The sequence below is a fragment of the Mytilus californianus genome, unplaced genomic scaffold, assembly GCF_021869535.1.
Source record: "Mytilus californianus isolate M0D057914Y unplaced genomic scaffold, xbMytCali1.0.p SCAF_4, whole genome shotgun sequence".
In the NCBI taxonomy this organism is placed as follows: domain Eukaryota; kingdom Metazoa; phylum Mollusca; class Bivalvia; order Mytilida; family Mytilidae; genus Mytilus; species Mytilus californianus.
Window position 1 is genome coordinate 88,042,262 of NW_026262690.1, and position 22,853 is coordinate 88,065,114.

Sequence of the window (22,853 nt, forward strand, 5' to 3'; positions counted from 1 at the left end):
AAACACATTTGTTTTTATATTTAGATATTTTGTTCTTTATTTCATTGATTTCAATTGTTTTTGCTTGCAACGGTAAGAAGTCCCCTTTCCTCCCAACTTTTCAATCTACCCCTAATACACTGATATAAATCAAAGAAATTAGCAATAATTTGACTCACACACGGCTTATAAAATTAAGAAGCACCTAGTGTTAACGCAAAATTCCTAATTGAATAAAGACTAAAATATCTCTAAACATCGTAGTACATAAACCGGTTAAGCACATTTTGTTTGTGTTCACTCTTTTTAATGATGCAATCGTCTTTTAAATGCAAAATTTCTTTCTTTCTATTTTAAGACGTCGTACAAGTCAGATACAAAACAAAAGTAACAAAAGAAATGGGATGGTAACAATCAGCCGTATAATTTTCTCCACCTGTAGTCAGGTCAAGGTCCTCGGTTAAAGCTTCGGACTTGACCTGACTACTCGTGCAGAAAAACTATACGGCAACGGTTGTTATCAGCCTGGTTTTTTTTTGTTACCTTTGTTCTGTATCTAATACATGTTCAGGTATGTACCTTAAGAATATCACATCATTTGTTTATCAATAATAAGATAGGTGAATAACCCAAAGCAAAAAAGTTAAATAATTTGATACTCTTTAAATTATTTTAGAATCAACGCTTATCCATTGTATCCATAATATTGATCTCTTACTTCAATGATGTCACACCAACATACCTGATGTTTTAAATAGATATCAATTAAAAATAACCGAACAGTATCCGTATCGTCTGTTAAAGTCAAATCCATGTTCTCTATGTATTCATTTGTACAAATTACTTCTTGGAAGAAAACAATTGTTGTTTATAGATTAAAAGATATACTGTAATACATGTACTAAAGGCGAGGATTTCTTTGAAAGGGGGATAAGGTAAGTTATCATCTTTTTGTTTTACATTTGGCTCAAACATAATAATGATACTTTTTTTGTTGTTTTATATTTTTTACCGTCAATGAAGATTTCATCGCAAATTTGGGTCTCAAAGTTGAAGGCAAAACTTCTGATCAAATTCCAGACGAAAACAGGGACTTCGGCATTATGACGTCGTAAGATTGCATATATTTTTGGACTAACATTGTGACGTCAACTTTATTTAGAGCAGTGATGCCAGACAGTTAACATAATAAGTGATAAATAAGACATAAGTATGCTTGTTAGCACTACTGTGGACATGTCTGCTTCATAACAGACTTTTACATGGGTCTGCTTTTCATCGGTTCTGACATCATATCTGCTTTAGACTAAAATAGATGACAGACATATGCTAAAGACAAGGCTGCGTTAGACAGCCCAATGCGCGTCAAACTTTTAATGCTTATTTTTATGATAATTGTATTTTTAAAAGCATTGAGTAAACTGTTAAAATGTACTCAATATATTTTTTTTTATTGTTTTTGTAGTTCGTGAATGAAAGTCGTCGTTTACAAATAATTGTTATCAAACAAATGTATTTTCCCATTTACTTGTATTAATAAAGAAGAGAAACTTTTTAAAACTATTTTTAAGTTTCCCAATAAGAACACACTACCTTGATTTTAACATTTAATATTATTAGATCAAATATCTTTTTTTTGACCAACATTTATCCTGTTTACCTGACAACTTCTGTAGATCATATCTTAAGGGCATACGATACGGTTTTGTTCACACGGTGATTTTTTTTACGAAAATTTGCTTACAAGGTATTTTCTACCTAGTCAATTCATATATGTCATAAAAATATACCTTCATGTGCTACTTTCAGAGATAAATGGGATCGGAGTTTTAGACATTTACCCAAGATGTCGGTATCTTGGACATTTCTACCGTTTTGATAGACATACTTAACTTTTTTGTTTTAAAAGATACAAAGGCGGATTTTTGTAAAAACATTTGGAAAATCTTGTTTACACAAGTATGCTCTGAAGTTAAGTAACATTTTTTTGGAAATTATTCCTTTTATCAAAGTTTCGTGATTTTTGAAAAAAGGCCATTATTTGCTGTATATTTATCGAATTTAAAAAAAAATCATCTGTGTGTTTTTTATACAAACTGGCAAATGCCATTTTAAAAATGAGGGGTCAATCTCTCATTTTCAAGCTAATGATTAAAATCAGTCGAAAAATGCATCTTTTCCCGAGTCACAGTTTGACGTCGCGAAAAATAATATAGCAACGTCGTTACCTCCTCTGTAACTGTATCGTATGCCCTTAATTTTGCAGATCACAAAGGAAAGGATATATTTACAATATTTGATATTTTTGTATAAATGATTTTTGCGTTGTGTGAATTAAATTAACTAATGTCATGACGTCAGCCCTTTTCATTTACCGTTGTTTCTTTCTCTTAAATGAACGTTTCCGAAATTTGTGGACTCACCGAATTATATTCGATTGTTTCCTTTGTGTGCTTAATTTCATTAAATTGTGAATAAACTAATTTATGCGACTTTCATGCAAGTGTAGTTAAGCTAGCTATAACGGAGCATCCCCAAACATAATTGAGGAAAGCTCATACAATCAATATATGTAAATCCCTTAATGTCAGTAATATTGGTTTTACTGCAATTTTGGCGCCGGCAATGAAGATCGTCAAGTTTCTTTATCCAATTGGACAGCATAACATGACATTGAAAGTGTTAACTGCAGGTGGATTGGAATTCATTATAATGATGTAGTTACATGTAGAGTTACATAAATGTTGTCAGCATAAATATAAAGTGACAATTTTTCTAACTACATACACACCAGATTCTGAATTGAACCCTTTTTTTATGAAGTTGTCTGAGCTGTGTTACTTTCCACCCGTTTTATATGTGTAGAATTTCAGATTTTATTTTGATTCTTTTAATTTCATGCCTAAACAATCATGACACTAAGTTATTAGTCAATATTTCATATGAGTCTGCAATAAGATGCTTGTTTAAATGTTCGAAACAGAGCTTCAGATATGTATAATGTTTCAATTTGAATTGTTAATCTCTGTTATTCTCATTCAATATGTTATTCCAATTACTATTTTAAACTTTTAAATAACTTCTGTACTTATAGTTCATTTGGTATTCCACTCTCAGTTCCGTAATTGTACAAGATAATTTGATGCTGTCATGTTGAAATATTCCTGGGTTTCCATGTCTGTTTGTTGTTGATAAACGTAAACACACGTTTACGCTCTACACTTATGTGGCATCATGATAGTTTGTCATGACTTATGGCTACATCCTTTCATCAAATAATATGATCAGTTAAAACTAAAATGATCATTTATTTTTTTTCATTAACAGAGCAACCTATTAAGTGCGTATATGATAAGATAGGTCTTAAATATTTAATTTTGATCTAAACAGCTCAAACTCGAATATACACACGAGACAAGAATTATTATCCTTCAATGGTCATTTTCTGCATTTGTGACAAAAACTAAAGTGGAAAAAACTGTAAACAGGAAATATTACTAGAAAAATAAATGACAATGTTATATGTATATAGGAAAAATCTATAAGATAGAGAGAAACATTCATCTGTAAAATTGTTCAGCAAAACCTTCAAATATGTCAATATTATTCAAATTTTCATTGCACTTCTTATATGATCTATGGCTTTTAATGACGATTTTTACCAATTTTGTGCGTTTTTAACAAAAGCTATGGTAGATATTTAGAAAATTTTAAACACCAAAAATTATCATCCATCCAAAATCAAGAGAATAGAGATTTTATTCATAATGTATATTCGTGTCGAAATTATTAGAGTGTAGCCATTGGTGACGATTTTATATTTCCAGCTGAGCAACACATGCTTTATAAAGCCACTAGTTGTCTTTTCCATTCGATCATGGTGCTTTCTGTTTTCTGTAATAAATATTTTCCTGTGCTTGTATGTGTGTTCGTTTGTCAGAATGTACTACTTACTTGCTGAATCATCTACTATTTTCTTTTTTTATCAGACAGAAACTGGAAATGGCATATAAGGGTTCCACCCAGAATGTAAGTTGTAAAACAGTAAGTTAGAAGGATAATTCGAATATATTTTCAAAAAGGTTTCTATGGTGTCGATAACTACATCGACTGCTACTATGACACGTTGTTGAAAATGTCTCTTACCTCTAACCGTGGAAATTACGGTAGATCAAATGGCAAAATCAAAAGCTCAAACGAATGGAAAACAACTGTCATATTTCTGACTTGGTTCAGACATTTCCTTATGAAAAAATGGTGGATTAAACCTGGTTTTATAGCTAGCTAAATCTCTCATTTAAATAATTGATATCTATTCCTCACAATGACTGGACTCACAATCTTATCTACCTTTAAAACTTCATGAAAACTTATGGTTGTTAAAAAAACATTTATTGGAATCAGGTAATCTCCACACTATGATAGATTTTATACGACAATTCTCCAGTTACATGTGCATACTGGAACTTTGTAACATTCCAGTACATAACATATAAGTATTTTTCCTTTTGGCGTGGCTCGGTACTTATTCATCCCGCCATTGTGTTATTGTGCTATCGTCATTTTTTGTATTCTTGTCTTTCATTTTTGCTTATGTGCTTTTTCTATATGCCATTTTGTTTTTCTTTATTGACATATTTGTTTGTTTTATAGTGATTACGATTATAACACAATGTTGACTGCTGTACCCCTATTTTTGACACTTTTACCTATTACGTCTGTTTGTTTTGTGCACGAATTGTTGTCAATATAATGGAATTTTATGCGACTGTCATGCAAAAAATTAAAATAACAAAAATACCGAACTCCAAGGGAAATTCAAAACGGAAAGTCCTTTATAAAATGGAAAAATCAAAATCTCAAACACATCAAACGAATGGACAACAACTGTCATATTCCTGACATGGTACAGGCATTACCTTGTGTAGAAAATGATGGATTAATACTGGTTTTAAACTAGCTAAACATTTCACTTGTGGGACTGTCGTATTGAATTCCATTATATTGACAACAATGTGTGAGCAAAACAAACAGACATAATAGGTAAAAACGTCAAAAATTGGGGTACAGCAGTCAAAATTGTAATATAATCTTAATCACTATAAAAACAAATAACTGTTTCAACAAAGAAACACAAAATGGCATATATATAAAGTACATAAGCAAAAATGAAACACAAGAATTCAAAATTGACCATAGCACAATAACACAATCACGTCATGAATATAATCAAAAATGGACTAAACAGTAAAAGTTTAAAATATACAAGGACTAAAAAAGGGGAACCTTTAACACGTAATTAAGATGATAAACAACGCCAGTACCTATAATCTCTACTTCAAGATCATCATGTATTATTTGTGAAGTTAAAAGGGAATATTTATCAACAAGGTATCGGTATCTTCCAATGAACGTTTTTAGAAAAAAGACAAGACGTTCTTTGACATTACCTTGGCTCATCAACTTTCTGTTCAGACACCGGTGACGTTTTATAAAGTCTGAGTAGCAGCTGCAAGCTCTTGAATACCGAATGAGTTGGGGAATGTATAGGTGAAGTTGTTATATTGCTGCAAGTATGAGGTTTAGTTAGCTATAAAACCAGGTTTAATCCACCATTTTCTACATAAGGACATGCCTGTACCAAGTCAGGAATATGACAGTTGTTTTCCGTTCGTTTGATGTGTTTGAGCTTTAAAATTTGCCATTTGATAAGGGACTTTCCGTTTTAAATTTTCCTTGGAGTTAGGATTTTTGGTATTTTACTTTTTTTCGTAGTTGACAAGTGTCATTTTGTAGCTCATTAAATTATAGATGTTAAAAAAGAGCATACGTATAATGTTTTGTCGGAAAAAAAACCTATTTCATATATACTAAAATTCGATTATGGTGTTAAATGTAAATATATATCCCCTGTGAAAAAACAATTTCTGTCTTATATCTTAATAAATAATCTTGAATAAAGGTATATCATTTCAAGTGGTATTTTTCCGATTCTTTTATTAAAAAGATATCTTCGATTTTTTTGATATAGTTGAAATTTAAAAAAAAAGGTGTATCTTCTTTGTGCTTAAAATTGATTCTGTGAAAAATGTCAATTTTTTTTTTTGGTATGTCATAAAATGAAGAAAGAAAGTATAACATAAGGTGCATAATTACACGACTGAAATCGATACGTGTTCCAAAATACACTTTTCATCCGGAAAGAATATTCATGTATCTTATTCAAATAATTTCCAAAATGTACTCGGTTTTTATTTAGTTTGAATTATGTATGCATTAGCAATCATAACGGTTTTGCTCTTCGTGTAGGTATTACATGTGAAACCAGATAGTATTGAACAACTGAAAGATGTTTTGGAGAGGGCACAGCAGGGAAACCGTATTGCAATACCTACAGAAGGCAGCATCGAAGATGACTGGGCGCATCGAATTAGAGAACATTACGATAGTTGATATCTCCTTTCTAAAAAAGGTAAAGGTAAAACGTATTAGTATAGTATAAAATGAAAGTTTTTGAATGATTCTTCTAGATGTTAATTTTCTATACATTCTTAAAAGCTCTCATTAAATCAAAACCTAAAATATTCCATGAAATATACTTTTAACAAACATATGTGTTCATGAAGTTTTAAAGGTAGATAAGATAGTGAGTCCAGTCTTTATGAGGAATATATATCAGATTATCTCCACACTGAAAACTTATTAACACCATATTGTAACTTCGCATATCTTTTACTGAATATAAAATATTTCATTTCAATCTGATGTCTGATTCTTATAAATATAGAAGAAATAAAATAATACGAAAAGTTAGCTTGGACATTTTTACAACAATTCAAAAATTACTACCTATCACCTCTCTAACTACTCATTAGAATACGAATATGTATTGAAATATTTAGCTACACGTTAGTGGAATTCAAATCCTAATGGATTGTGAGTACGCTTAAATTTATCACTTTGCACTTGATGATTATCTTTTCAGCAGTTTTTTAAAATCTCTGATCAAAAACATGTTTTTTCATAGAAACAAAAAGCAAAATAATTAATGATCTAAATTATATATTGTAGATTTTTTCCTGTAACGATTGGTTTTATTTTGTAAATATTTCTAACAACGAACATTATTTTCTAATAAGCACCAAAGCAAACATTTGGTGCGACTGGAAAATATATGGACCATATACTGTAATATTTTCTAATTATGTAACCAAGGCTTTTCGACATGTTTGATAACATACTATAAGGAATGGGAAATGAAAACAGAAATGAATAAATCCATAGGATTTACAAAAAAATGCAAAAAAGGTTACAAAAAAATATGTGAAATTTGCCAAAAATGCAAGAAAAAGAATATAAATTGAAATACATACCGTACATTCTAAATTAAATTTTTGCGTCAATTACGTTAAAAGAGAGTGTTCTACAGTAACATTATGATGAAGTAAGGACTTATACTCGTATGCTGCATTACAAATAGAAAACTTTAGGGTACACGGAAACCAAAAAAAAAATAGAACTTGGCCTAAACAAACTATTAATGAATAGTATTTCTTTGAATATTTGTGATAAAAGCTTACAAAGGTAAGCGTTTTACAGAATACACAAATTTTGTTTAAGGACGATATTAAATGGATAATTCACAGATTTAAAAAAAGCATTGAAAACAAGCCACCTGTATGGATAGAGACATTTCGAAACTGGGGGCAAACACAAACTATTCCAGTTATTGCATCCGTTCCTACTACATTAGAAGAATTGAAAAGATTGCTAAAAGTGGCATCTGAGGAGAAGTTGAGTGTAAGATGTGCTGGAAGTGGACATAGCTGGTCGCCAATATTTTCAGACAGGAACAACTTACTTATTTACATGGAAAACATAAAAAGCGATTACGAAGATGGGTCCAGAATTAGAATATCTCCTGTAAGTATTGTTGGATCTTTCATGTTGAATAAAATGTTCTATCAGCTCTTTAATGTTGGTACAACTTTGGCCTAGAGAATCACAGAAGAGCAATTTTAAATTGTCGAAATGCGTATCTAGTTCAGTACAATAGGTAGTTTATGATATTGCAGTTTTGATTTGCATATGTTTTTACCCTACATCACAGTCATTGCTGAGGGGAAGTAAGAACACTTGATGTTTCCAAAAACACATCGGTAGCCATTAACTTTTACTCCCATATATTGTCACTCGAAAAATTTCAATCAAGAGACAAAGTATGAAATTTATTTTTATGATTATTCTTTCGATACACATTTGTTTCGTTTTTTTATTTTTAATTTGTGTTCCTTTTTGGGTTACTGTTTTCTTAAATGCGATATTGTTTTATATCTAATATTAGCTTTTGCTATCACTGTCAAAACATGAATTTAGACTTGCGCATCAAATTTGTTTCGGTATCTTATGATATAAAGTATGGTATTGAGTATAGCAATAATCATGAATGAATGGTATACATTAGATAGACACTACCTCAAACCACAATGAGAGGAAAAGAGGAAGAAAAAGGATGTTATCGTACGAAAACAAATGTCTATAACGTTTTGTCGAACTAATAATAATCCGTATCTTTGATGTAAGAATGTAATATTAAGTATATGTATTGCATATGTTTCTATTGATGGACGAAAAGGCGATAAGTATAGAAGAATTGAAACTAGTGTAATAGTTCTAAACATGAACTATTAACATTTTATCAATCCACCGCATATATGTTCAGATATATGAAATTCTTATGATAGAAAGAAGAATACCAATTAAAGGCCCAAATACCATATATACAAAACATGGCAATACCACTAATAATATTAAAACAATTCAAAAATATTCAATTAACATAATTAAAACAACTGCAAACAAATATAACATATGAGAAGTTTTTTTTATATAAGGAGGGAGGGTGCAAATACTATTTTTTTTATCACATTTTCATCTTATGTTATTCAATTTTTGTATTAATAATTTATTAAACAGATACAATACAACAAGTCCCTTTCACTCTATATTCAAAATAATTTTTTGGCAAAACTGTCAATAAATAAATGAATTTTTATTTGTGCTTCTTTAAATTCTATCTTCATATATGTATGCATTTAAATTTGCTGTTATGGTTGTCATGCAAATGTCATACTTTTAGTATAAACGGGACTTTAATTGCTCAAACATGACATTTCGTACACAACAAATCCGTTACAAGACTACAGCAACTTCTAATATGTGTGCATATAACACTTTGGGCGGGTAAACACCTTCCGAATTAACATTTATTTCGACTTTCCCAATGTTCACATGGTTCAACGGAACAACAACAAAGAATATAGAAAGGCAAACGATTGTAAACTTTAGACCAGGACTAGAGTCTTAAAACTGAAGGGATGAAACGCTTTAATATATATATTTTTGCAGTAATCTACAATCCAATTATGTACCGTTTGCGATTTCGCATCCCTTGTTAATCGATAAGCTAACAGTTACGCCAATAAATATCATAGTAATTTTTTCTTTTAAAATCGTCTGATAACACATATTTAATTTGAAAGGAAATCTCGATAGCTGAATTTTTTCACACCTTTCAGCTATCATGTTGAAAAGGGGGTGCTAAACCCTACAACATAAGGAAAGTTTTCTTCAGTCCTGCAATTACTTATATATGTAATCATCAAAACAAAAATTAAAGTAATTAAAAAATGCATAACGACATGATCTTGTAAAATGACAAAAATTCATTTTATGAGACTTTCCGCTGAGTAAAGAAAATAAAGATTTTAGTCTTCTCTCAAAACTAATAAAAAATCAAATAGTCAAATCAATACACATTGAAAATTTCACAACACTAGCATATTCGTAGTTAGAAATAGGAAGATGTGGTATGAGTGCCAATGAGACAACTCTCCATCCAAGTTACAATTTATAAAAGTAAACCATTATAAGTCAAGGTACGGTCTTCAACACGGAGCCTTGGCTCACACCGAACAGCAAACTATAAAGGGCCCTAAAAAATTACTAGTGTAAAACCATTCAAACGGAAAAACCAACGGTCTACTCTATATAAAAACGAGAAACGAGAAAAACGTATGAACTACACAAACAGACGACAACTGCTGTAATAAGATTCCTGACTAAGGACAGGTGCAAACATTTGCAGCGGGATTAAAGGTTTTAATGGTACCAAACCTTCTCCCTTTTCTCAAACAATAGTATAACATCACAACATAGAAAAACACACTATAAAATATCAATTGGAAGGCTTAACTCAATAAAAAAACGTAAATTAACACACAATGAACGAATAAATTTGACCTGTGACACCTGAATGCAAATACACAGTTAATAAAAAACTACAAGGGATAAATAATTAAAGTCAAAAGTAAATAAACAGGTTTAAACAAAGTTAAAGTATGATATCACTGTGAAATGTCAAACAATTTTTAGAAAATCATCACTTTTGAAGAAACCTGCGTCATATTATACACAGGTAAATGAAAATAATTTTGTTGTTAAGTATACTTCTTCTTCTGTGTGTATAAAATCTTCCGTTTAGGAATACTAAGAAATTTCTTTAATATCAATAAAACTAATCTCACACTTGGTACATACGGGGTGAATATCAACTATAAAACTATACAATTAATGCTAGATAAAACTTCCTGTACAGGTCCAAGAACAGCATCTAAGGAAAAATGAAATAATTTTGATGTTCATAGTACGAAGAAGTGAAGTACATATTTCGTTTAAACAGTTTGTATATGTCTTAGATGTGTACCATTACACCACAGTGAAACGTGTGTGTGTCATATATAAATTATTATAATACAGGGTACCGTTAACCATGTAGACATTATGCCCGGTGTGACGGCACGTGAATTCAAGGATTTCCAATTAGAGAAAAAGTTAAATATTCCTGCAAATGTTATTCTAGAAGTTGTTCAGATGATAAGTGTTGTAGCAACAGGTTGCCATGTGAGTATTACTTAAACATGTTATATATCTAAAGTCATTCTAGTAGTTTGAAGTTTATAAAATGCGTTATAATAACATAATGGTTATGCATATTGTTTAAATGTCCTTCATCAGTACAAAATAAAATGAAGTCTTATTAGTATATGCTGATTTTCATTAAAAATCTGGAATGTAATACCAATATATTACCAAACGACGCTTGTATTATTCTAAAATCTTGAAGTCCACGAAGTAAAGTAGACAATAGATGAGTGTGTGTGAATGTTAACATTCAAAGTGAAACAAAATATCCAGCTGCAATAGTGAGTACGGCGCGATTTGAACTACAACTTTTCGTTTATCGTTTGGTACCAATATATCAATTTTCTATATTTAAGATCTTTTTCGAGAGATTATATCCTCCTTAGATCAAATATTTCTAACGACGTACACATATTTTCATTGACAACAAGGAGAAAGCGGAAAAAACATACTTGTCCGTGCCAAATATGTTTAATCTATAACGTTTTCAAATCTTTTAAAATCCATTTAATTTATTGTAAAGTTTAAAATAAGATATTAATAGTTATTTTTAATCAAAATTGCTTACAAATACTATATATTACTTTCAACTTACAATTCTTTGTATGGGCAGCAGCCCCTTTTGTCCGGTATGGAACCTATCTACAATTGGCAAAGGGAAACAACCGGTGTAAAAGTTGTGCAATAAATTTGAGAATGGAAACGGGAAATGTGACAACAACCCGACCAAAGAGCAGAAAACAGCCCAAGGCCAGCAATGAGTTTTCAATACAGCGAGAAAATCTCGCACCCAGAGGCGGGCTTTAACGGGCCCCTAAACAAAAATGTATACTAATTCAGGAAAAATGAACGTCACTCTATACTCCGAAACATAAAAATGAATCAAAATTGAAAAACATACAAGACTAACAAAGGCCAGGGGTTCCTGACTTTGGACAGGCGCAACAATGCAGCGGGGTTAAACATGTTTTGTGAGATCTCACAACTCTCCCCCTATACCTCTAGCCAACGTAGAATAAACAAACACACCAGAATCAAATTGTTAATAGGAAAATAGACTTGCCATCCTTCAGTAAAGTTAGGCAGTATAATTAGAAAATGTTTTATTATATAAAGCAAATATGCTATTAGATAACGGTATCTATTTAATGCAAATTACACGGATCTTTTCTGAGTTAAGGTGGTACCCAACACCTTGACTAATATTAATTTGGCTCGTTTAATTTTCCTAAAATTTTGACAAAATGTTTACTTTGACCCTTTGACAAAAATATAAAAATTTCAAATAATTTGAACCAACCACTTTATCAGAAAAATTTCACTGGTTATATAGCAGTTTGACAAACACTAATTTTGATCATTGAGAAGCTTGATATTTCCTTAACAATACAACGTGATTAAAACGTTTAGTTGATTTTTACAGAGTTATCTCCCTGTAGTGTTAGGTACCACCTTAAGTCAAAACCTGAGATTCATTACAATACAAGAACAAGTCTATTATTAAGGATGACAAATTGATGCCAATAACATGTCCAATTATTTATTTCGCTCTAACGTGTCCATTTTTTTCCTCGTGTTCGACAATTGTTATTCACCGAAACGTGTCCACTTTAAGACGCAAATAGGTCTCACAACTTTGGGCGCTTATATGTCTTATGTGCCGTCTACGGCAAATACAATTATGAAGTTGGGTTTCTGTTGGGGTCCAAAGAACAAATAAAAAGTATGAAAACCGCTATACAATGACATCAATGCAGAGGACAATTCCCGGTGATTAAAAGAGTTACTGAGTTAAAAGAAGAAAATCAAAGATTGTGACCTCGTTCAATTGCAAATGGTCAGATGATTCGTAGACTGAAGGATAAAACAAATTACAAATTGTATTTTTACAAGGAATCAAGAAATTTATAGTGTAAATCTTAATGTTATCACGGTTGCAAATATTTCGTCCATATCGATGACGAATTTAGAATTTACAAATGGAAAAATACTGATCATTAGGCATTAGTCATACATTTGAGTTTAATTTGGCATCAATGTTTATTGAGGCAATTGGTGTAAGATAATATACTAATAGTTTGTCCTTGAGCATCACTAAATATACAGTTATTGTCTAAACTCTATCTGGTGCAGATGAAGTAAGTGCATGTAGTGTTGAACGTTCTATCAAGCAACCATTGCAGTAAGTCGGACGACACACACAAAAAACATTTCTTCCCGGAACGCGATTAAAATTTGCACAAAGTGACAATAAATTGGTGCATTTGGTTTTTAAGTCAGTATAAGTGTTCAAGATGTTTAATTAATATTTAACTTTACAATATAAATTTTGTGTATGTCTTGAAATAATAAGAGTTTCAAAAGGAATATATGTTTATATCCGTTTTGTATTGAATTTGATATATATAAATAAAATACTGTAAATGAAATGCGACTTGATTTTCTCTCTAAATACCTAATAATGTGATAACGAATCACGTTTTTATAAAGGGTGCATATTTTGGGAGTTCATTTTGATAAGGACATGATTAGGTGTTTATGAAAAAAGACACGTTTTGGCGTCCTTTGGCAACTAGACTTGTTTGGGAGATAAGTAACATCATATGGACACGTTTGGCAGAATGAGCACGTTTAAGGGATGGGCATATTTATAAATATTACATATATAGCACAGTTAATTCTACATTGTTTACAGCCAATAAAATTGCAAGCACATTTGATGTTATTAGAAAATATGTTCTCTGTTCTAAGGATATTAAAATAACGGTACAACGGTTTTGCTGTTTATTTTTAAAGCATAGATATTGCATATTCTTTTGTCTTTTAGTATTGTTTGAAGTTGGTCATCTTTCAAAACATTTGCCACATTTAATTATTTACATATCCAATTATTTGTGCATTTAGGGCGTAGGATATGATGTAAAGGCACCGAGTGACTATGTAGTGAAAATGCGCATAATGAACGCAAAAGGAAATCTAAAAACCTTTCAAAATGAAGACAGCAAAATGTTCAAAGCGATACAGGCAAACTTCGGATGTTTTGGAGTTATTTACGACATGACTATTGAACTTAAACAACAGGACATCGTCAAAGTAGAAAACCAATACATAAAATTAAAGAATATATTCTACGATGTTGAACAAATGAAAAAAATATTTGAGGAGAACATGTCGGTTGAGATGTTTTGGTTTCCGTTCAACTCGGAAAGGCCTCAAGTTGCATATAAGCCCGAAGATGATGAAGTCTGGATCAGAGTAATAAATAAAGAAGGGAATGAAGAGAATGAAGACATAAAACAGAAGGATTATTACAACAGGAAAGACCTGATTGATTTGATGTCCGAGGAATCTCTTTACTTGATGTCACCAACACTAGCTGAACAGCCTTCTATAACTCCACTGTTTTCATGGATATCGTTCGCCATGTTAAAGAACCTTATATATCCTACCGGTCCAATCTATCAGCAACTTCCAAACGCTGTTCATTTCAGGTAAGATTTTTCTATCGTCCTTTCCTTTGCCTATTTCAACATGATCATTCGATCCGTAATTCTCGTATCATGGCTGTGAGACGTTATCAGACATTATCACCGACGTCTCAATGTCTGAGAAGTTATCAGCGACGTCACAATGTGTGAGGAGACGTTAGCAAGCTTGCTTTCGTGAAGCGTAAAACTGTTTAAGGGAAAGGAAAAGACCAGTAATAGAACGATAAACAGATTATCGGGTTTTCTACGTATAGATATTGTAAAACATCAGCTGATCGACACAATGTGAAAATATTTTTTACGTTTGCTGCTTTCGCTAAAAAAGGTTCACATAGTGACTCGCCGCTGACATTTTACGATATCAATCTGTAGAAAACCGGATAAACTATACATATATACGTTCATGTCCTATGTATGGCTGTTTAAACAGTCTGGAGTAAGGATATAAACAGTATGATTTTTCCTGATTTTAATATAGAAACGCTACGATATTTGGCACCTATAGTTATATTTGTATCATTTTTTGCATTTTGTTATTAATCTGATAGGAATGAAAATTGTAGTTTTTTATAAGTAACCTGAAATTAATTTGGAAAACAAACCACGCATAGTGTTTATCTTTCTGGCAACTAAAACAACATCCGGTGGAACAGATCATACTCGAAATGGCATAATAAAGTAAAATTGTTAATAGAATTCTCTTTAAATAGCTATTTGAAAAAAATTATAATTATTTTAACTAGAACTAGATGAAATATTTGATTCTTGGCATAGCAAAAAATAGTTATTGTTTTATTCATTTCTGTGCTTATTTGTCCAGAAAGCCGGATGTATACCTTTTTATTGGAATATCTGTCGTGAGTAATCAAAATCTGAAGTTTTATTCCAATACTAATATAAAAATAAGGAGATGAGGTATAATACATCATCAAGCTTGTGTCTTTGGTGTTTTATGACGTAATGGAGTTACATACGACTAGCATGCTATTCCTATAAAATGTCCCCTCAACGTATTTTATCTTCATTATAATTGTCCAAATGCAAACAATGAAAATATTTTGAATTTTTTCAATTACTTGAACCCGATTTTGTTTTACATTGAAAGACATTTAATAACCCTATCGAACCATACACTATCAAATGCAAAACGTTATATATGTACTAAGTGTAACAGATGGTTTAGTTTGATTAGAAAACGTTACATATTAATCGATTACACTAAATTAGATACAAAAATATGTTATTGGTGTGCTTGTTAGTTAATTTTATCACGTTCATCACAGACAGAACATTCGCATGGCCCCTATGTATGACATGGAATTTGCCTTCGATTTGAAGAACTATCACCAAGTAAAGAAGATTATTGAAGTCGTAGTTCTCAAAGTACAACATTACAAGGAAAAAGGGGAGTATCCATTGAATATCGCACTTGAAATGCGAATGATGGGTTATAGGTAAATATCATAACAAAAAAAGCAATATTACTAGTTATTCTATACCTAATACGATATATGTAAAATTTACTGACCCCATATATATCGTATTAGGTCACTAGCACACTGTGTAACGAATTTATCATACCGACTATCTTAACATGTGGCATTTAGACTAGTGGCCTATCAAAGCGTTCAAGTCTTCAATATAAAGAACCTACTTTCATTTGTCTATATAAAAACAAATGCCAACAACAACATCTTGTTAGCTTTTGATTTGTTTTCTGCATTTATTTCAATCGTTCATCATCAATTTCTACATCTGTTGTCCCGGCGAAACGTTTCAATTTTTTTCTTCAGCGCCGTGTTATTTTTTTATAAAGGGACGAAACACCACTACTAACCGTGTATTGAAATAAGCCCCGCCTACTAAGTTAACTCCTTATGAAATATACACGGTCTCAACGCGGTTGCTTTTAACCAATCATATTCCTAGAAATGTTTAGGAGGTAAGATAATGCTCCATATTCACTTACTTAAGAAACAGCTTCAATAAAGGCAACATTAGTGTACCGCTGTTCGAAACTCATAAATCGATAGAGATAAAAACAAATCCGGGTTACAAACTAAAACTGAGGGAAACGCATCAAATATAAGAGGAGAACAGCGACACAACAAAAACACAACATTAAAATGTAACACACACAGAAACGAACTATAATATAACAATGGCCATTTTCCTGACTTGGTACAGGACATTTTAAGAAAAAAAATGGTGGGTTGAACCTGGTTTTGTGGCATGCCAAACCTCCCGCTGTTATGGCAACGTCAAACACAACACCAAAACGACAACATCACATGACAGGACCACAATACAAATAAATGGGAGAACATATAGGACAAAGAAACACACGAATAATAGCTAACAAAAGGTACTAGGCTTAAAATTCAATACGCCAGACGTGCGTTTCGTCCGCACAAGACCAACCAGTGACGCTCAGATGAAAAAAGTTTGAAAGCCAAAACAAGTACAAAGCTGAAGAGCACCGAGGACCAAAACTTCCAAAAAGTTGCGCCTAACACGGCCAGGGTTTTCTGCCTGGGACAAGAACATCCTTATTATTTGGAATAAATTCAACCGCAGAATACAAGTTAGAAAATAAAAAAATCCAGTACTATATTAATCTATCTATATTGTATACAGTTATCTGAACTTAAAAAATCTGCAATAAGTGAAATATCAATACTCTGTTCTTCTTAAACCTATCATGTATTTAAACCTCTTGTCCCTATAAGATAGTGTTAATTATTCGGTTGTGTTCTTGTCCTTCATCTACACTATTTTAGCTTTGTTCGTGCTGGCAACAATAAAATTTTCATGTTATGTTTTGCAGACAATTTCTTAATTTTCGTTTGAAAATCATTGTTTGCTGACCCTTTTTAATTGATAACTTTTAATTAGTCCTTTATGTCTTATATTTCTAATTCTAAAATGTTTTTTTAGCGACGCACTTCTTTGTCCTGCTTCAATAGGAAATCCTGATTATAATGGATCTCGTCACGTGCTGTTTGTAGAAGTGGTAAGCATTGTCCACACTGATGGATGGGAAAGGTTTTGCAAAGAGGTAGCACTAGAATGGATGAAGTTAGATGGTGTTCCACATTTAGCCAAACAGTGGGATTTTATCCCTGGAATTAACAAGCATATTTACGAGGTACGAAGAACTAGTTGCAAAGCAAAACTTCGGCTAAAGTGTTATTACAAAAATGTTTTTGTTTCTAGTAAATTCAAATTCTTAGTATTTTTAAACATAAGTTTCTCTCAAAACAAGAAAAATAACTTAGCACACGTTTCAAACGTTTAAGGTTCTTTCCATTTCAGAATTATCATGACACAATACAAGATTTTACAACGTATACTTAACACATAAATGGATTACTCATTAAATATTCCATGCTTGTAATTAAGTATGCCAGGCGCGCGTTTCGTCTACTCAAAACTAATTACAGGTGCCCTTACCAAAACAGTAGGAATGCCAAATCAATAAGGGCGTTAAAAATCATTGAAAACCAAACATTTCAAAAATGTTACCTAATATGGCTAGGGCCGTCTATTTTTAAACCTTGGGTAGAACAATCCTAGTAATTCGACTAATATTAGGATTTCATCAATCTAATTAGAATTAAATCTTTTAATTGATCCCCTTCTGATATGATGCGCAACATATCCGAACGGGAGCAATTAAAAGATTTAATTTAAATTAGATTGGGATTTCATGGACAAAAACAATGACGTATAAATAATAGTTTTTTTTTATGAAATAAGGAGATATTATAAGATTACAAATGAGACAACTATCCAACAGAACGAAATAAAGAGGCTTTACGCAACCATAGGTCACCTTCCTGCCTTCAAAAAAAAAAAAAAAAAAAACAATTACAAATAGTCAGCTATAGAAGGCCCTGACAGGATGAATATGAAACAATTAAAACGAAAAAAAAAACACCAACAAACAGCCTGATATCTGAAACAACAATAATTAAAAAAAAAATATGACAGACATCTACGAACTACAACCAGTGAATAACAGGCCCTTTACTTTAAACAAAGAGTGTTTACAGAACTATAATTTGGCATGCTAGACCCGCGTTTCATCTTCTCAAGTCTCATCAGTGGAGCCAATATCATATATAGATACAAATATCGACATCTTTACACACTCATGCGTTGATCTCCTCTAAACATAATTTGTCATATCGCACATTAGAAATACGAATAAGCAACTATAAATACACTAAAAGTCAATATTAATATATACTGACTACATATAGGGAAAATTAACAAGCACGTAGCGTAGAGTAAAACAGCGACTTGATTGTATGTGTAAGGGTTGATAAAACAAATTGCAATCGGGTCAAAATTTATAATGAATTGCAATGGGGGGATATAGAAACATTTATAATCAAGCCAATGTAATCAATGTAATTCTATGTACAGTAGTCTTCTCTTTATACTGCTTTTTGAAAGTATTTATAGTGCGCATTAAGGATGTTTGCTCCTCTTGTTTTTGAATGTTTGTCAGGTATTTGGAATCCTCTTGTTTTATCCATGTAGTGTCATTAAAAATTTTGCCCGCTAACCCCTACTTTTCTTTTCAAAATTTAATTACATATAGTTTGAAAGGCCATATTTGAAAATCTTACAAAATCTTTATTATTTTTTCATTGTTTTTGAAAGAAAAAAGGTGCCAATGTTATATGTATGAAAAATATACAGAGAACCATTTCCCGCAAAATTTTCAATGGCTTATATCTCAAAAACAAGCACACGGTCCGCGTCATTTTTTCTGCTTTTTTAGTTCCTTTATTTATATACTATCAATTAATAAGTCTTTTATAAAGCTTGTTATTTTGAAACAATGAAGCGAACATCCTTAAACTAAAACATCGGTCATTTATAACCGATAAATAAGTGTAATGTATCATACGTTTTTGATATCATGAGTGTCTGGATGGGGGTCCTCAATTTCTGTATTCTTTAATGTTTTAGGCCATTTTTCTCTATTCTTTATACTTATTGCCCATTTTTCTCTATTCTTTATATTTTAGCACCTCATCATTCTCTATTCTTTATTTTATTGGTCCATTTTTTCTATATTCTTTATATTTTTTACCCATTATTCACTATTCTGTTAACCCCCATCCACACACTCATTTATGTAATATTACCCCTTTATATTAGACAACTGTGAGATTTTTTTTAATAATTTTAAATTCTACCCTCAACAGTTTGTTTTTCTTTTAATTTTACAGCGCATGAAAGGTCAGATTGGCGAATTTAAAGAGCAACTGAAGAAGTCTGAATGTGACCCAGAAGGAATGTTTCTCAACGAAACCCTCAAAAAACTTTTGCAGCTTTAACATGTCTAATCGAAACATTTTACAATTAGTGTGCTCTTAGAGTTATACTTCAAATAATTTGTTGAATATAATACTAGCTAGCTGATTATAAAAATATAAAGAAAAAACTTTTTATAGATTTTATTTAGTTTATTATAATTAGATTTTCTGTAATCTCATTATTCAATCAAGATTCCAGCTAAATATAGATATATTTTTGTAACCCATTCAGAATTGAAAGACAATAAGTTCTCACCAGTACTGATGTTAGTGTTTTAGTTGGTTCGACCCAAATGGTTCACCGAAACATATTTATTATATAGTATAGTAAATAATATTTAAAATTGATACTCCTCTATTATGTATTAGCTCATTAGTCGAAAATAAAATGACAATGCATTGGCAAAAAAACGAAAAATGACCAAAAGACAAACAATTGTATAAAAAAACAACATAGAAAAACCAAAGACTGAGCAACACAAACACCTCCAAAAACATTGGGGTGATCTCAAATGTTTCTGAAGGGTGAGCAGATCCTGCTCAGTACGTGGCATCCGTCGTGTTGTTCGTGTATGTGCAAACACGATGATAAGTCAAATTCGGTAGGTCACATTCGAGGAAAAGAGGACGTGATTTAACTTAATATGAAATATTGAGTGAATTTATTGACATTATCCTTTTCAGTGAATATAAATAAATCTAATTTTACCCATATATTCAATTTCAAATTTTGTCTGAAAATATAAAAAAATTAATGAATCTTAAAGGAGTGTTAGTTACGAGATATAAAAAAAATAAAATATGATTTTTTTTTCTATCATTAAAGTGAAAGTGAAATAGTGAAATGATAATTCGATTTAAGCAGCCAGTTTGGTTCAGTTTTGTCAAAATAAGCTAAGAAATATCCCTTGCAAGTGAAAAATTCGACCTCATTGAATCCGTATTCATGTGACCTTTTATTTATCTCCTTAGCTAGAGATGGGTTACACGTTAACTATGCGTGTTCAGATACTAATTATTAAAAAGGAAAGAATGTAAACATTGAAAGTGAAACCATTTGGTTGATTGAATCGTTCCACAAAAACTCATTCTTATACAGGTAAAAACGATGGTTAACATATTTGTTTAACCTATAATATGAAACCAAACAGACCTAGAAAAATCCAATTGCACGTGTTCGCTATCTATTTATATCTATATTAATGTTTATATCGGGTTATATGACCGTCAGCAGTCTTCGGAGGTCACCTCAATGGTTAATTAGATTGCGTCTAGACTAAAATACACACAAAGTACATATTATCGAGTTCATGCATTGTAAATTGTTCATTTTAGACTTTTTGTAAGCTGGATATACGTTTTAGTAGGTTATAAATCAAATATGAGAATTTGAGTCAAATCGGTGAATATGAATTTGACAGCTGATGCCCCTTTAAAGTCAAATGAAACAAGTTTCTGCTAATTACTATTTTGAGGAAATTATTGAACCAATGTATTCATATATATTAAACTAAGTTCTCTACGCACTTTTTATATATTTAGTAGGAATCCACACAGCATAATCGACAAAAAAATAATTCTTATATGAATTGCATATAAGGGAATACGTTTATATGATTGGTCGAAAGGACTTCCTGACGTTGTTTATTTTTCGATAGATGACGTTGACCGAACTACTTTTTGTAACCAGTGTAAACAAGATGGCGGCGATAATATTAACACAATCCAGCTCGACGTTGAAAATATTTATTTTCACTTCGCGTCAATACTTAAATTAAATAAAAAACACAAAACATTCATGTGAATGATAAAACGATGTTTTTGTAGTTCATTCTTTATCAGATAGCAAATTTCATGGACTATATAAATATTATTTTTCCGTTCACCGACAAATATATTCATGCGCCAGGCCAGTTCAATGACAAAAATATACAATTTACGTTTGATAGAGGTTACGAGTGTGGAAAAATAAATTTCCTTGTCTCCAATTTCAAAAAAATTATAAGGATTAAACACCTTTTTAAATGAATTTATTGGTGTATAAACTGGACCAAGTCGCTCACAAACATATCGAACTTTTATTTATTTATGAGTGAATTGGTCGAGTTCATACACCAATAAATTCCTTTAAAAAGGCGTTTAATCCTATAATAAATTATCATGTAATTTTACATATAGTTTAATCAATCGTGATTTTATGAAGGTAACAATGTAGGTGGAAATTTTGAAAATATCGTGTTTAAAAAAAAATACGTGAAAGAGAGGTCATAAGTCAAAAACTAACTGAAAATGCCACGGCAAACTTATATTTATTACAGTAACTTCTTAGTACATGAAAATTACTTCAAATCGACCAAAATATCAGTGTATGGTTTTGACAGTCTTGTGGTACTAGAAAATTCAACTTGAGAGGTAAACATATTCATAGGTTGTCAATAACCGGCCCCAATATATTCGTTCGTCGAATTACGCAGGTACGTCGTTTCCAATGAAAAATCAGTATTAGAAAATATCAAAACCTTTAGAAGACCTCCAAAGTTTGACGGTTGATGTCTTCAGCGCGTACCCGACATCTGTCGTATTTCATCTATATATGGTCTTTTTATGACTCTTTTAATGTATTGGGAAAATCGATTGTTTGTGTACAGTAAGAAGTTGAAATGTGTATTATGCAAGAGTTGAAAAATACTAAATGGTTTGCTTCCAGTGAGCACAATACACATTTTTGGATAATTAACATCAGGTACGCTCGTATAAAAAGAGCTTGAGAACATTTTAACAGGCTTGAGAATATTTAGAGTTTGAACTTTTGTTTGGCCACCTGTCTTTTGTTACAAACTGTACGTTGTCCTCTATATATCTTTCGATCGTCTGGCTGCTGTCTTATTGACTTATACGGTATGGATTTTACTCATTGTTGAAGGCCGTATGGTGACCTATAGTTTATAAAGCCTGTGTGATTTGGTCACTTGTGGAGATTTGTCTCATTGGCAATCATACCATCTTCTTATTTTCATAGATTTATGTTCAATATATCCTTTTATTCTTAAAGATATATTTTTGCATGAAG

General features: G+C 31.4%; 1 protein-coding gene and 1 long non-coding RNA gene across 4 annotated transcripts; both read left to right on the plus strand.

The window, feature by feature from the left end:
- The first annotated feature begins 347 nt into the window (after window positions 1–347).
- On the plus strand, window positions 348–6,413 carry LOC127738856 (uncharacterized). Of its 2 annotated transcripts, XR_008000195.1 has the most exons (4): window positions 348–550; window positions 854–914; window positions 3,969–4,008; window positions 6,289–6,413. It is a non-coding gene; the product is annotated as an uncharacterized LOC127738856 (long non-coding RNA). The 2 variants fall into 2 exon arrangements; XR_008000194.1 differs by lacking the exon at window positions 348–550 and having other exon boundaries at window positions 687–914.
- A 4-nt stretch (window positions 6,414–6,417) lies between these two features.
- On the plus strand, window positions 6,418–19,916 carry LOC127738855 (uncharacterized). 2 transcript variants are annotated; one of them, XM_052250259.1, is made up of 7 exons: window positions 6,418–6,451; window positions 7,600–7,902; window positions 10,798–10,941; window positions 13,867–14,453; window positions 15,734–15,904; window positions 17,388–17,598; window positions 19,697–19,916. In XM_052250259.1, exons 2-7 carry the CDS (start codon window positions 7,849–7,851, stop codon window positions 19,802–19,804), a joined length of 1,275 nt encoding a protein of 424 aa, XP_052106219.1. In that variant the 5' UTR covers window positions 6,418–6,451; window positions 7,600–7,848; the 3' UTR covers window positions 19,805–19,916. The 2 variants fall into 2 exon arrangements, with proteins under 2 accessions (XP_052106219.1, XP_052106220.1); XM_052250260.1 differs by having other exon boundaries at window positions 7,626–7,902.
- Window positions 19,917–22,853: the final 2,937 nt, after the last annotated feature.

What these genes read in the sequence shown, in the direction of transcription:
- LOC127738855 (XM_052250259.1), top strand. Translation starts at nt 7,849, where the DNA reads ATGGAAAACATAAAAAGCGATTACGAAGATGGGTCCAGAATTAGAATA. An exon ending in ATGCGAATGATGGGTTATAG is followed by an intron (nt 15,905 to 17,387) that starts GTAAATATCATA and finishes ATGTTTTTTTAG; the next exon opens with CGACGCACTTCTTTGTCCTG. An exon ending in TTAACAAGCATATTTACGAG is followed by an intron (nt 17,599 to 19,696) that starts GTACGAAGAACT and finishes TTAATTTTACAG; the next exon opens with CGCATGAAAGGTCAGATTGG.